The sequence below is a fragment of the Camelus dromedarius genome, chromosome 15 (assembly GCF_036321535.1).
Source record: "Camelus dromedarius isolate mCamDro1 chromosome 15, mCamDro1.pat, whole genome shotgun sequence".
Lineage (NCBI taxonomy): Eukaryota > Metazoa > Chordata > Mammalia > Artiodactyla > Camelidae > Camelus > Camelus dromedarius.
The window spans coordinates 59,974,421-59,990,749 of NC_087450.1; the positions used below are offsets into that span (position 1 = coordinate 59,974,421).

The window sequence follows — 16,329 nt, forward strand, 5'->3', positions numbered from 1 at the left end:
CCATGTTAATAAGAACTAATTTGAACACTGCTGTGTCCTTTCTATTCGTTTGCAGAATGCATGAAGGGGCCCCTCTACTTACATACAGGTTAAGCCGGGGCCAGCCATCCAGTCCACACTGACCAACAGATATTTCTTTACATCAGCACCTGCTGTGCCCACTTCACTGACCATCTATGTAGGAGCCATGAGAACCTCCCTAGGGGCAGAGAAGGGTCATCACTTTCTGCGATGCTCCGAATACTGAAATGGGCTTGGAAACTATCCGTATCTTCACTAGCAACGAAGATGTAATTACTTAAAAACAAAACTGGGAGAGATCGACTTCTTTCAGTATGATGCATTAGAGTCTATACAGGGCTCTCACACTGAAAATAACTGAAGTCCAGTTAAAATATTGAACTAAAAATTAAAAAAATAAGCACACCTAGCTGATAAATTTCTAAGTCAATTACAAGTGTTCTAAGGCTTTTGTGTATTTTGAGAATGAAGGAGTTAAAACATTTATTTTAGACCTTAGGTATTCATGGTAAAATTTCAGCAGTATCCACTAAGAGAAGAGAAGTTGAATGTGTGGCCTCCCGATTGTAAAAGGAGAAAGAGGAACAAGACTACAGACAACCATGCACTTGAAAAAAAAGTTTTAAAAGGCAAGGAAGAAAATAGTATAAAAGAAGCAAGAAAGAAAATAGTATAAAAATAATTTAGGAGGAAAAAATCCAATTCTATTAAATAGTATAAGAAAAAAATTGATTAAACTCCATAGTGAAAAGAAAGAAATGATAAAATTGAATTTTAAAAACAGAGATGCATACAAAACCATAAGAAACTGGAAAGATCAGAAGTCAAAGGATGGAGAAAGGTGATCCAGGAAAATGCAACCAGAAGAAAGTTGTCAGATAAAAGAGGATTAAAAGCAAAAATCGTAACTAGGGTAAAAGGCAACTACATAACAATAAAAGATCCGATTCATTATGTGGCTATAATAATCCTAAATTTGTATATAGCAAATAGCCTCAAAATATAGAATGCAAAAATGATACGGTTTCTGAAAAAAAATGAAAAATCTGAAAAAAATGACATCACAGTGGGGAACTTCACTATATAGTTTAATTCAGCAAACAAAAAAAAATGGGGAAAAATACAGAAGATATGGGAAGTGCTACCAACAATCTAAGTTTAATGGACCTAGGTGACTCTCATAATCAGCAACCTGAAAATCCACAACCTTCTCAAAAATACATACAGCATTTACAAAAGCTGACATTACACAAGGACAGAAAGAGTGAATCGGCACATTTCTGACAACTGGTATCGTACGGATCAATGCAGTTAAGCCAGACACCAATAATGGAAAGATTCTCCGTGCTGGAAAACTGTAGAAGACTAATCAAGAAACTCATGGGTTTGGAAGAAAACATAGAACTTTAAAAACATATCTAAACAATGCTGAGAATATTATGTAACAAAACCTATGAGATGCCATTAAAGCAGTGCTGAGAGAGAAATTCATAAACTTATATGCTTATGTTTTAAAAAGAAGTCTAAAAATTACTGAGCTGTCTCTGGCTTAAGAAGTTAGAAAAGCAACAGCAGAATAAACACAAAGCAAGCAGAAGGAAAGTCCTATTAACAGATAAAAACAAAAATAAATATAACACAAAATAAAGTTAAAATAAAGAGTCAAAAGTATTTTTCTTTGAAAATAATAATAAAACATACACTATCTGGCAGGTTGGTCAAGGAAGAAAAAAGAGATATGGTCCAAGTAAACTATATTTTGTAACGAAACATAGGAGGGATTTAAAGCTAGACAAATAATTTTATGATAATTTTAACTTGAAAAAGAGGGAACTATGATTATACTCCTAGAAAAATATAATTTAAGAAAACTGAAAAAAATCAGTTAAAAAAGAAATCGGAGTTCAAATAATTTTATAAACCTAGAAAAATTAGTTCTTGTTTTTAGCTGAGTACTACCAAAATTTCAAGAGCAGATAATTCAAATCATACACAAATCTTGCAAGAAATAGGAAAAAGAAGAAAAATAGGGCAGAAAAATCCTCTGAATCAGACAAAAGCAGTTAAAGGAAAAATATAGGCTAACCTCACTCATGAGTAAAGAAACAAAAATTTAAAAGAAAATAAGAGCAAATAGAATACAGATGTGCATCAGACATGTATTTAGGGGAAAAAAAATTAAGTTGAACAGGCTAGATTTATCCTAGGAGTTGAACAGAGTCTACCATTAGACTAAGTCATATGTGTACTCTAACATAGTAAGAGGAAAATGGTAGAAATCATATGGCTGTCCTAACAGATGCAGAGCAGCCTTTGATAAAACTCAACATGCACTTAGAATAAAAAAGGAAAACAAAATTCTGCAAAACAGAAACATAAGGGAACATCCTTAAGCAATAAAAGGTAACTGGAAAAAAGTGACAGCAAACATCATTCTTAACTAAATTAGAACATTCCTTATAAAGATCAGGAACAATGAAGAGCTATCCTCTATTGTTTCAATTCATTATTGTACTGGAGGTCCTAACTCAAACAGGAAACACAGGAAAAAGAAAATGTGAGAACTGAAAAGGAATAAGCAATACTTTAATTACTGACAAATGACTTTTTACATATAGGAGGATCTATAGACAAAATATTAGAAACACTAAAGCGACTGGATGCAAGATTAATCTTTAAATGTCAATGACGCTTTCATCCTCCAGCAAAGATGCCATCTCCAAAGGCATCCCAAAACTAAGGTGGCTAGGAGCAAACCTATGTTATCTGTACCTAGGAGGACACAGAAAATGAGTAACATCTATCTACAGAAGAGTATAAACTTTCCCCAAAAACATTTGGGGAAAGATAAATCTATGGTTGGTGATACAATGTTCATGGATAGGCAAACTCAATATCAAAAAAAGTCAATTCTTTTAAAGTGAGCTACAGATTGAATGCAGTCCAAGTAAATGCCACACAAGTCTTGTTATTTTGATTATTGCTGTTGCTGTTGCTGTTTTATAAACTGACTCTAAAACTTCTATAGAAGGGCAAAAGCCCAAGTAGAGCCAAACATCACCCCGTAAGAGGGAAACGGTGAAGGGACCAGATACGAAGACCGCAGAGAGCTGCAGAAATTCAGAGCAGGCTGTGTGACACAGAAGTGGACAAATAAACCAAGGCACAAATACAGAAGACACAGACACAAACCCATGCACCCAGGAAACAGCACATTACAAGTGTGTTATCTCAGATCAATGGGAAAAAAGGATTATTCAATAAATGGTACCAAGTGAATGATTATGCCTTGTGGATAAAAATAATACTGGATTCCCTCTCACACACAAAAATTAATTCCAAATAATTTAAAAGCTGATAAAAAGAAAGTAAGGGAGTAACTTATAACCTTGGGATACAGAAAAGTATCTACAGAAAGACTCTAACTATAAATAAGCAAGGCTGATACACTAAATACATTGAAATCAAGACCTTCTATTCATCAAAAGTCACCTTGTGAAAATACATGGCACACACTAGAAGGTAATGTTTTTAGTGCATGGAAACCAACAATATGAGTCTTCAGAATAAAAAGAGAATGTTTTCAGATCAATGGAGAAAAAATATGCAATCCACTGGAAAACTGGACCAAGGAGATACACACCCCTTTCACAGCAGGTGAAACAGATGGCAATTAAATATGTGGAAAGAAGCTCAAGACCGCTGGTACACTAAATTCGCTTTATTATTCATTTGACAAAAATTAAAAAGCCCAATAACACCAAGCGTTGGGATAAGACCGGTGTGAATCTCAAAGGAAGCTGTTATGCACCACTGACGACAATGTGGGTTGATGTAATCACTATGGACACTGTCTTCTAAAGCTGGTCATGGATCAGCCTTTCGTTGGGCCTCAACGCTCCTCCTAGGTACACAACCAAGAGGAAAAAACGCATATGTGCAGCAGAGATAGGCACCCACGGGCAGGAGGAAGCAGGAATCGCCGGGGGTTAACCTTATCAGATACTATGTAAGTGAGATGAATAATGCTAGCTACCCAGAACAAGCTGCTTAAACCTTAGACACAAGACACTGAGTGCACAAGTCTACCCCCCGCATGACGCCATTTTTAACGAGTAATATGATATATACTTTAGGGACACAGGCTACCAAGAATAGCAAGGGAAGATTAAATGATCATGCGGAGGAAGGGCAGTCAGATGAGGGAGAACCTCCACGTCCTCCCAGAGGAATGTCACAGTGTTGATGACGTTTCTGTTGAAGAGATAGGTTCATGGACATCCATTCATTATGTCTCATAAAAAGGTTCCTACCTAATACATTTCTCCAAGAGCTCTGCTAAGTATGGTATTACGGCATAAATCTGGCTCAGATTTAAAATGGGTATCTTTTCATGTGTGCTAAATTTTCTAGATGACTAAACTAATAAAAAAAATTAAAAGTTAATAGTGGTTTTCTCTGGAGAGGACAAAGAGAGAAAGCATTTAAATTTGTATTTAAGAAAATAAATTCTCTGTAGTTACAGTTTAACAATTTTACTATATGTACATGCATATTTGAAAAAAATTAAGGAACCAGGTTAATGGGTAAAGTTTAGGAACTCCAATTTGGAGGAGAAGAGTAGCAACAGCTCCTCAGTGGATCCAGAAAGCCCACTGTTGATTCACCGTTAATGAATTTAAAGACAACATGGATGTTCTGGCTGAGGTGGAGCTCAGATCTCTGAATGGAAGTCCTGGACGATGTCCATGCCCTCCCCACACTGCCATCTCACTGGCCAGAGAGGCAGCTATGGGCTCAAGAAGTCCAGATTCAACTCCAATAGCTGCTCTTGAGGTCTATGGATTTTATGATCCTTTTAATAAAGAGGACCACCTTTGTGTCCTGTTCCATAAAAGAATAAGAACCTTCCTCAGACCATGTACTTATGATTTCTCCTCTACTCTGTTGGAAGCTTTCTGATTCTCTACAATAAAAGAAAAAAAAAAAAAAAGGAAGTAAAAGGACTATGAAATGCTTTCCCCTGAAATCTCTTCAAAGAGTATGAAATACGATTTATTCCCCAGCTTGGAACAATTTATAAACAAAACATCCTGTTAATCCTCACATTTAGTTCACTCACTCACACTGTGGAGAAACCGCAGTAAGCTCTCCATTATGATTTTTCAAAACCCCATACTGCATTTGATCTTCTTTCTGAGCGGCGTTGCTGGTACGATGACACCGTCTGGTACTCACTTGAACCTGAACTGGGCAAAGGGGATCCAGAATAAAATGACAAAGTACCTTGTGGTCATCTTGCGTGGCTAACACTTCCAGGGCTAGATGTCCCTGGCCCCCTGGCCTCTCCTCTCCCAACACCAACCCCGCCCATTAATGGACTTCACAGTGATGCTTCTGAACTCTGCAAATAACGCATCGTATTCCAACTTGCGCAGCCCCTCCCAGAGCTGCGCAGTTACTACTGGCACTCGAAGCGTCTTCAGAAGCCCATAAAGTACAGGTCAACCTCGCTTTATTAAAGGGGGTTATTGTCTTCCAAAACGCCAACATGCAGAGATGGCCACCCCATCCCGCTGCCGCCACCTCCTTGCCCACGGGATCCTGTAGTTGTCTTGCAAACCTAAATAACGTTCATCCTGAACCAAGACTTCCGAATCCTCCCTGTTCTCCTGGTGCCAAGAGTTCATCTAAAACCTTCTTTATCAGCAGGAAGGTCAAGTGAGATCCGGAAGCTGGGCGTCCTGGGTTTGTTGCCCTCCATCAATTACCAGTTGCATCATCATAAACAAGACACTTTCAAGGCTTAGTTTTCTCGACTGGACGATGGGACGAACAGCAGCTGTAATGCCGGGAGAGCTGAGTCAGCTGGCACAGCCGCAGTGCGCTCGGAGGTTCACGTGCGGGCTCCAAGGCGACAGACCCAGGGCGGCTGGCGGCAGCCCTGCTAGTTACTTCGTCTCCCCCTAGACCTTTGCACAGTGGCTTCAGGAGCCCGAGAGTAAGTCAGACTCCTCCAAGGCTGTGGCTTCACTCTCCACGCTGTCATGGAAAACATCCCTTAGCCAGATCCTCCAAATTCCCACAGCCTCCCTGGTAATCAGGATGTCTCTCCTCAGAGAACAAAACGCTGAGCCCGCCTCGCAGCTGTGAGCAGCATGCTTCCCGTCACCCTCCTGTATCTTCTGTGGTTCCAAGGTTTGGCCACACGCACGCCCACATCCCCCTCCCTGCGCCTTCCCTCGGGTCCCAGGAGAGCTGCAGGTGGTCAATCATTTGCATCTGGTTCTCAGCCAGTAACTCACGGCTGGGCATTGTTTACACATCATGAGAAACTTCCCCATCCTTCAGGCGCATCTGCTCCTCGCGAAGGACTTCCGGAGAGGTTGGAAGCACCGCTGTGGCTCCTGTTCTACAGTGAAGGAATCCGGGCCCTGCGAAGTCAGTGCCTTTCCCAGGGCAGGAAGTGGTAAGGCTGGGCCAGACCTGCCTTCTCACTCCCCGTGTCTCTCCCTTCCCACTACACCACAGAGCCTTGAATTTGTTCTCTGTGGTCCAAAGCAGAGAACTTTCAGGTTTTTTATGTCTGGGCTACAGCCAAAAATAACTTTTTAAAAGTACATAGGCCTTTTAGCACGCTCCTCAGTTGCCATTAAAAATTATGGAAGAATTTTAAATAGTTGCAGAAGATGTAACTTCTGACATACTGGAAATTCTGCCTTTTTAAAATAAAGCAACAGTAGTTGAAAAAAAGCAATGTCTAACATATCACTCATTTTTTAAAAACATGCATGAATAGTGGAAGCAATCCTGAGAAAGAAGAACAAAGCTGAACACGTCCTGATCTCAAACTATATGACGAAGCTACAGTAATCAGAGCAGTGTGATATTGGCATGAAAAGACACACAGATCAATGGAACATAATAAAAATCCCAGAAATAAACCCTTAAGTACATGATCAACTAATTTTAATCTTAAAAAAAAAACTCATAAAAACAGAGAGTAGAACAGTGTTTGCCAGGGCAGGAGTGTGGGAGAAATAGAAGCCGGTAAGAGTGCAAACTTTCATTTATAAAATGAAGATCTCAGGGTCTAAAGTATAACATGCTGATTGTAATTGATAACGCTGTACTGTATACATTTGCTAGGACAGTGGAACTTATGTGTTCTCACCCAAAAAAGGGTAAATATATGAGGTGATGGATACAGTAATTATATGATAATTAACTAGACTGTAGAAATCCTTCCATAATGTGTATCAAATTATTGCAATGCATGTTTTAAATATATTATAATTTTATTTGTCAATTATACTGCAATAAAATTAAAAAAAGAATAAAGAAGGATTAACAGAACTAATTAGTAGATCTCAAAGCAAAAAAAATTTTGGTTTGGATTTTTTTCCCCTGGAGTCCGGGTATCCACAGGTCAACATCACTTAGAGTCATAACAAGATGTAGTTCAAGGTCAGTTACGTTCCAATTTCTCACTTTTATAGACGTAATAACTTTACTGCCTGTTGACTTAAGTGGACAGATGAGAACAGACAGTGTTTTACGAAAATGAAACTCAGCTCTTTGCACCTCTTCACATATGCGCCGAAGTCACACTGTCACAAAATAAAAGCTAGTTTCAGTGATGAGGCGGTAATTTAATCAGTTGGTCTTCCAACAAAAGAAAAGCTCTGGAAACCACCTGATCTGCAGCAGAATGAGTCACCAGGACCGGACACTCAAGGCCCTGTTCTGAGAAGCACATCACACGACGGACTGGGGCTCTGAAACCGCTCAGTTGGGCTTGTTGCTTCTTCCCTTAGAGGCACCTTTTTCAACCAAGACGACTCTCAGAAAGAATCTGAGAAAGGATATATTCATTCAATGCACCGGCCAATAGAAAATACCTTAACACACGATTTTGACATAACTATGTTTCGACTACATGCTTGTCCACATTATTTGCATATTTTGCTTCTTCCAATAACTTACGAGATGAAGACAGTCTTTCTTGTCAAACCAGTGAGCCAACCAGAACTCCCTTTTATCAGAAAAGTTCTTATCTTATTTTTAATTTCAAGTAAGTGTATTGGTAGACAGATCCATAGTCACTTGATAAACACTGAGAAATACATTATGAAACACACTCACAACGTCAGTTACTAAAATAAGGAAAGTCAGGATTAAAATGAGATTGAAGCAAGTCAGTTCTGTCATCCAGCTGAAAATAAACCATAATGACCCGATACCACTGGTCTCCTCATTGATATTTAATGAAGCAATGTAAATGTAGCCAAAATCCTATGTATGGCAGGAGGCATCTTTCTTGGTCAATGTGTTGCTTGTGTTTGTGAAGCTCTGTTGTTAGGCCCTGGGGAATAACCACAGAAGCACCGTATTTTTTAAACGGCGGGGGAATTCCATTAATTTTGTGAAGTCACATGATCAAACTTTTCGACTCTTTTCTCTGCTTTCAATGTTTTCTTTGTATTGGAAGCACCACAGGGCCCAGTGAATCTGTCCAGACCATTTTTCTTTTTTAACATCCTATCACTACCCTTCACAAATCCTAACAGTTCCCCACGGGCCACAGGACACAGTCTCACTCCGAATCTGCAGGGTCCAGTGGGAGCGGCCCGAGCACTCTTAACCAGCTTTCTCTCCACTCAGCGGTCTCGGCCGTGAGGGGTCCTGGTACTCAGCACCCATTTCTCACAGCCTCAGTTCTGCTCTGTCCTAAGCTCATTTTGGGAGCTGGAGTTCCACCTCTTCTGCTTGTTAACAACAGTCAAAGAAAAACACCAAAGCAGAAGCCCGCCCTGTGTCTTCTCTTCCATCCCTCTTGGACCAAGAACGTGACCTTCCACATAACTGATGCTCATTAAGTGCCTGCTGCTTGGCCCTTCTGGAGAAACCCACACTGTCCGCAGGAGCAGGTCCCTGTTTTCCTGGACCAGCGGTCCCACTGCCGCCAGAACTCGGGATGTGGGAACACCAAGAACACTTATGGAGGCTGACCCAGGAAACAGACTGGCTGGACAGCGTGGCCCAGAGGACAGCGAGCTCTCTAAACAAACAAAAACAAGAACAAAAAATAAAATGAAACAAAGAAACTGCAACTGAGATAAATGTGGGAAGTTGTTATGATTTAGCAGAACTTTCTGCCATAGCCTCTCAGAGCAGCATCTTTACGTGTTTCTGCTTTTAAAAATATTGCTCGTGTAACCACCTCAGCCGCCCCGAAACCACAAGAACTAAAGCAGGGTATTGATATCTGCGATTCTAGTTAGTGTTTTAAATGACCTTTGCCTTAAAGCCTCACTACCCCGGAGCAGGGCTGCACCGAGCCCGGCCAGCCAGCTGCAGCTCCCCGGGCCGGCCCTGCCCTGCGCTGAATGCAGGCCAAGGCTCCGTTACAGTTTCTTAACAGAAGATTTCTTTTCTTACCGATGACATTCTCCACTTAAAAAAAAAAAAAAAGAAAGAAAAGAAAACTGTCTTTCAGATTTAGCTACTTCAATCACAGAAACGTGAATCAGGGCTGGTTTGCATTCTATGAAGGCTGCTTCGCTTTATAAATCCTAAACATTTAAAAATATCTTTGCTTGCTCCGGAATGTCATTTTCTGGTATTTTGGCTTCTTCAACATGAATCTTTTGTGCCTGTGAAGCCATTTCAGTTCTTGGAATTTGCTGGAGACAGATTCCCAAACAGACCGTCCTGAGAGGTGGCTGTGGGCAGATTCCGGGAGGAATGCACCATTCCCTGGCCTTGCCCTGCATTTTTCCAGGTGCTTTAATGTCTCCCTCAGACCTGAGGAAACTCGATATACCTCTGGACCAGGAAATGTACTGCAGAGAAAGATGCAAAAACTTTAAAATGTTTAAAAAACAAACAAACAAAAAAAACCACAGCGTCCAAGGCATTTGGAGAAGAGGAGGGGCAGTTTCAAATCTCAGTTGTCACATTTCCTCTTTCCTCCTGCACGGATGGGACGGCCGCAGACTTCCCTCTGCCTCAGCAAAGAAAGGTGTCAGTAAGATACCAGCGACAAATTCCCAGCATCACCGGAGGCGCACGTTGGTAATATTGGTATAGGGCTGGGGGTTCAAAAAGATTTCTCAAGTAGGTCCTTTCAAAATGCAGGCAGTGAAAAGGCAAGGGGGTGGGGGGTGATGAGGACCTGAGACTCAGGGGCAGGAACACTGGATTTAGGTTCCAAAAACGCCCAAACCTCCAGGTCCGTGCACATGTCAGCCCACCGCCTCCATCTCTCCAGCCACTTCCTCCAGTGTCCCCAGCCAGACAGCACCGGCCCTCCTCCTGCACCTCCAGTCAAACCCATCCATCGCCCAGCCCGACCTCCTCCTCCCGCCAGCGTCCTCTCCGCACGTCACGGTGCTCATCTTCATGTGACCTGAGTCATCCCTCCCCTGCAGACGCTGTCACTCAGGCTCCCCTCTATTCAGCCAAACTGGAATTCCATTCTGGAGCTAATGTGTGTGGGCCTTCAGCTCCCCAGCTGAGCTCTCTAGGAAAACACACAGTCTCACCGATGGGGGCTTTCAGTCTGTGGCCAAGAGCTTCAGCTGGACTCTTACTGCTACCAGGTGATCTGGCCCCTCTGCGCCCCCCTCTCTAGGGGACTCCTCACTCCTTGTGTCTCCAAACTGACAAGCCCTCCAGCTGCTGATGGAACAGGGAGGAGCAAATCTGACTCCACACTGTGTCTGCTTCTTTTCCTTTAACCTTTGTGCTCTGCTATAAGGTAACCACTAAAGGGATGTGGCCCATCTCCGGGAACCCTGCCTCCCAGGGAATGAGCGCTAAGATAAAACACCTTTGCTGAGCTCCCAGGGAACAGCCTGCCCAGGCCCGGCTGTGAGCGGCTGCAGGCAGGAAGCCTTTGACACCTGCCCTCGGGAGGCTGACCGGAGCAGGAAGCGTTTGACTTCACTCCCTCCCCTTTGGGTATAAAAGAAGCCTGAATTCCAGCTCAGGCAAGATGGCTCTTTGGGACACTAGTCCACCACCTCCTCGGTCTGCTGGCTTTCCAAATACAATCACCACTCCTTGTTCCAACAACTCATCTCTCGATTTACTGGCCTGCCGTGTGGCAAAAAGGACAAGCTTGGACTTGGTAACAGTGACTTTATTTCCTACTTCACAACGGAAACATAAGCAATCAGAAGAAAACTATTCTGACACCACCACCCAGGCGCCCATGCATCTGTCGCAAGTCTGTTCCCATCAGTAACTACGTTTGCTCTTCCCAAAGCAAACAACCCCACTTGTACACAAGCACACCTCTCTCACCCACTCACAAAACGGTTCCAGCCACCCTCTGTCCAATATTATCAATTTTTTACTCTCTGCTGAATCATTCCCATGGCATATAAATAATGCTAATGCTTCCAACTACAAACTAATTCTCCTGGCCTGAATCACCCACCAGACACCACCCATATTTCTGCTCCCCTTTGCAGCAAAGCTTCTCAAAACAAATGTCAACAATCTGTCTCAGATCCACTCCCCCCACCGGAATCCCTCCAAACCCACTCCCACTGGGCTTGGTTGCCATAGCCGCTGGACCCACCTGATATTTTGCTGTTTTTACCAGAGCCACCAGTGACCTGCATGGTGCTGATCCAAGAGTCGGTTCTCAGTCCTCACCTCACCTGCGCATCCCCACACTGGACACAGCCCATCACTCCCTCCTTCTCAAGTGATTTCATGTGGCTCCCAAGATGTGCACCCCTGGTCCTCCCCTACTCCCCCAGGGGTTGCCTTGAACTCTGTCACTGGCTTTTCCTCTTCCCTTGCTCCCCACACGGGAGGGACGTCCCAGGGCCCGATCCTGAACACTATTCTCTCCCTAAGGCTCTCATCTGACCTTATTCCTTTAAATACCCATCATGAGCCAAAGATCTCATCATATCTTCAGCTCAGATTACCATCTTCAACTACAGATCTGGGTATGCCTGCCCACTCAGCATCTCCGTGTGGGTGTCTTATAATCTCTAACTCAGTCTGTGCAAAACTGAACTTCTCACCTCTTTTTGCACCAAACCCTCTCTGCCTACAGACTTCTCCATCGCAGGTGCTCACAATTCCCTCTAGGTACACATGCTAAAGTCCTTGCCTTCTAGGATGGACCTTCCCTTCTTCTCAAGTCCCACAGCCATTCTGCCAGGACACCTTCAGGGCTCTATCTCCAAAATATGCCCAGAATGGGAGCTCGCTTCACGACTTCCGCTGCCACCAGAGGAGCAAGACACCACGATCGCTTGTCTGAATTACTAACAACTCTGAGTGCTCTCCCGGTCCACACCCCCCATCCTCCACGAGCTGCGTTCTATCCACATCCATGCCAGAATAAGCCTATTACCATGGACCTTGTCCCTCCTCTGCTTAAAACCCTGCACTGATTTCCCACCATAAAACCTGGAATTCTACCCAAAGGTCCACAAAGCCAAGTGCATGGTCAGGTTTCTGTTACCTCCCGACCACACCTCCCCGCTACCCTGCACCCATGGTGTTCTTCCAAGATTCTGGGAAGCACAGACCCAACTCTGGGCCTTCGGACCCACTTTCCCTTCTGACTACAGTTCTCTTGTCCCAGACGCTAAACGCCTAATCCCCTTAGTGCCTTAAACCCATGTCCGGATGTCAGCTTTTTACTGAGATCTCCCGGAGCACTGGATTTCAAACTCCACCCGTCTACACTCAGTTGCTTTGTATTTTCTCCGCAACACTTACGCCTGGGAATCAAACATACCATTTCCCTGTGGCGTGTATGCAGTCTGACTCTCGGTGCCGGTCCTTAACCTACCCACTCACGTCCCTGCTAACCCAGAGTCACCACGAGAGCAGAAGCCTGCGTCTGCCGTGCTCACCCCACGTCCCGAGTCAGAACAGCGCCTGGCACAGTGCAGGTGCCCCATCCATGTGTTCTGGATGAATTCATGAATCCCAGGCCTTATGGACGTCACTGTGACCTTCCAAGCCCATTTCCTGGTTTATAAGCTGAGGCCAGCAGCATCAACCCCACACGGTTGCCATGGTCAGGAAATGAGGACCTGTGTGGAAATCTTTGTAAAATATTTCACAATTTTTGTAAAGTTATTAATAGTAAAATAATTACTATAAGTGCTTAACCTAATGTGTTGAGGACCATCCTTAAAATTCTTTCAGAGGAGGCGAACTAGGTAACTGCGTGCATGGTGTGGCTTAAGAGATACAGAGGATCCCGTCCAGGAGGGTCTACGGTCTTTCCCAGCAACGGCTTGGGATTCCACTAAGACCTAAATGAGGGTTTTCGAGCCTTTGTTTTCCAAACTCAACATTACCTCCGAGAAGTCCTGGCGGGAGGAGAGGAATGGTCTTCTGGTCAAGTCCCGGGGTCCTGGTGGGCGTCCGTGCTCTCAGCTGGCTCCCCCGCTCATGGCCGGCTGCCCGTCGGGAGAAGTGCGGTCTCTGGCCCTGGGGTCCCTCCAGACCTGGGGGTGGGAAGTGTACCAGGTTCAGCGGGGTGCCGGGCACCTGGGAAACAGAGAGGGTCACAGGAGCTCAGAGAGCAGGTCTTGGGGGAGGGCGGCTGAGACTGTCATGCGGACTTAGCACCCCCAGCCTGCGTCCTCCGCGTCTCCAAGCCAGGAGGGAAAGCTGCTGATATAACCGCTAGAAATCTTATCACATCAGCGTTTGGAAAGCATCCCAGTTCACTGAGATTTATGGAATAAATAACCAAATTCCACCAAGAAGGTCACAGATAAACCCACCAACACAGACAAAGGGTCCCTGGGTCTCCCTTTCTGTCCTCCTCCTCTTCCAACCACAGCTGTTCACGTTTGCCCCAATGGGACTCCTACAGGGAGAGGTTTAGGTCCAGGAAAAGCTTAAAAATAAGGCGAGATCACATTAACTGTAATCCCCAGGGCAAGCACTAAGAAGATAACTGAAAAACGTATAAAATGATGAATAACAACAGAATTAAAATGGTACGCTCGTAAAAGAAAACAAAACAGAAGAATAAAGGATCACAAAAGACACAACACCCACGGGGGGAAAAAATAGCAAACTGGCAGACATACATTCTACCTGATCAGTAATTACACTGAAAGGTCTAAACACTCCAGTCAAAAGGCAGAAATCGGTACAATGGACAAAAAAATGTATGTTGTTAGAAGAAAACCACTTCAGAAAAGCATCAAAAAGAATTAAATGCTTATAAATAAATTTAAAAGGATATGCAAGACTTGTTGTACGTTGAAGACTACCAAAACCTCATTACAAGAAATCAAAAACAATAAAGAGAAAGATATCCTGTGCTCATGGACTGGAGGACAGTATTGTTAAAAGGCAGCAATGCTCCCCTAATTGACCTGCAGACTCAATGCAATCTGCATTAAAATCCTCACTTTCTTTTTTGCAGAAATTGACAAGCTGATCCTAAAACTCGTATAGAAAGCCAAGACAACTCATACAGCCAAAAGAACCCTGACAAAGAAAAGCAAAATTGGAGAATTCATACTTCCTACTGTCAAAAAAAACATTTAAAAAGCTATGCCTTCAAATTAGTGTAATATGGACACAAGCACAGACACATATAGAGCAACGGTTTAGACTTGACAGCCCAGAAATTAACCCAGATGTTTATGGTTAATTGATTCTTTTTCCCAAGAGTGCCAGAGTGTAAATGACAGCCTTTTCAACAAACGGTACCAACATTCAAAAAATGAGTCTCTACACAGACCTTCCACCTTTCACAAAAATTAACTCGAAAATGAGTTATAGACCTAAATACCAGAGCGAAAATTATAAACCTCTTGGCAGGAAACAAAGCAGTAAGTCCTTGTGACCTTAGATTAGGTACTAGTTTCTTGGACGTCTTGTCCAAAGCACAAACAACAAAAGAAAAAAAAAGACAAATTGGGACTTCATCAAAATTTTAAAATTTTGTGTGTTATCATACACCACCAGCAAAGTAAAACCAAACCAAAGAAGGGTATAAAATATATACAAATCACATATTTGATAAGGACTTTGTATCCAGATTATATACAGAACACCTTCAAATCAACAATAAAAAGACAACCCAAATTTTTTAAGTGGGAAAATGATTTCAATAGACATTTCTCTAAAACAGTTATCCCAGTGTACAATAATCACATTCAAAAATGCTCAGCAGGATGATTCAATTAGGGAAAGGCAAATCAAACCGTGATGAGGCACCACGCCCCCCACACCAGGAACACTAGAGTCCAAGACAGAGGATTAGACGTGCAGGTGCGGTGTGGAGGACGCTGAGCCTCACCATCACTGCTGGGACCCAGAGTGGTGCAGCGGCTCTGGGAGACGGCGTGGCAGCTCCTCCCAGCGTTGAACCTGGAGTCACAGACGACCCAGCGATTCCACACCCAGGCACACACCCAAGAGGATGGGAAATAAATGTCCACGCAGAAACCTGCGTGTGACCGTGCACGCGGCGTGTGATTCCAAAGTGCCGAAAAGCAGAAGCAACCCTAATGCCCATCCACCGGCGACTGTGAAAACAAGACGCGGTGGGTCCCCACGGTGGGTTTGGAACAAAGCACTGAGGCATGAGACGGTAAGGATGGACCACAGACACATCAGGCCAAGCAAAGCAGGTCAGACGCGGAAGGCCACACACTGCAGGAAAGTGTGTGTACGGAATGTCCACAACAGGCAACCCCACACACAGGCAGAAACAGGTCCGCGGGCTCCAGGGGTTCGGGAAGGAACTGAACACATTCTGGAACTAGGTGGTGGTGACGCTCGAACGTGACGACATCCTGAAAACCGCGGGATCGTATATTTCAACATGATGAATGTTATACTGTGTGAATTCTATCTCAGTGATATTATTATCAAAACATACACACATCCACGGGAGAAAATGTAAAGGCATAGTAACGCCAGAATTTCCCAAGCTCCCTCTGCTCAGGCGCAGCATTTACTCATCAGAAATGCAATGCCAGCCTCTGAACCTGGCTTATTTTTAAGTATCTCTGGTCAGGAAGCGAAGAACAAAATCAATCCTGTCCTTCCAGTCACTTCAAAGTGGGGCATCTGAGAGCCGCAGATGTTTCCATCCGAGCAGACGTGAGACACATCCCAACGGAAAACTGCGTGCATCCCCTGGGTGGCTAGCCTCTCCTCGTGCGCCTTTACTAAAATGACAAGCTTTGCCTGCAGGCGGCCTGAGCAAGTGAGTTCTTCTCCTGCAAAGCTCAGGACCAGCTCCTGAAGTCCACGGCCTTGCACGTGGAGGCTGAGAGCTCCGAGCGACCT

At 43.7% G+C, this 16,329-nt stretch overlaps 1 protein-coding gene across 7 annotated transcripts in view; it reads right to left on the reverse strand.

Moving 5' to 3' along the window:
• Positions 1-16,329, reverse strand: part of RNF144A (ring finger protein 144A) — a 109,400-nt gene that overhangs the window by 70,115 nt on the left and 22,956 nt on the right. For 4 of the 7 annotated variants that reach the window (XM_010997943.3, XM_031466513.2, XM_031466511.2 and 1 more), the window contains exon 2: positions 13,365-13,557. The exons of 1 other annotated variant lie outside the window; for it this stretch is intronic. Coding sequence is in view for 2 of the 6 variants with exons in the window: in XM_031466511.2 (XP_031322371.1) it covers positions 13,365-13,557 (193 nt within the window). In the remaining 4 variants the exon portion in view is untranslated. The remainder of the gene's footprint in view (positions 1-13,364; positions 13,558-16,329) is intronic. 2 more of the 7 variants (XM_064494748.1, XM_010997942.3) reach the window with 1 other exon arrangement.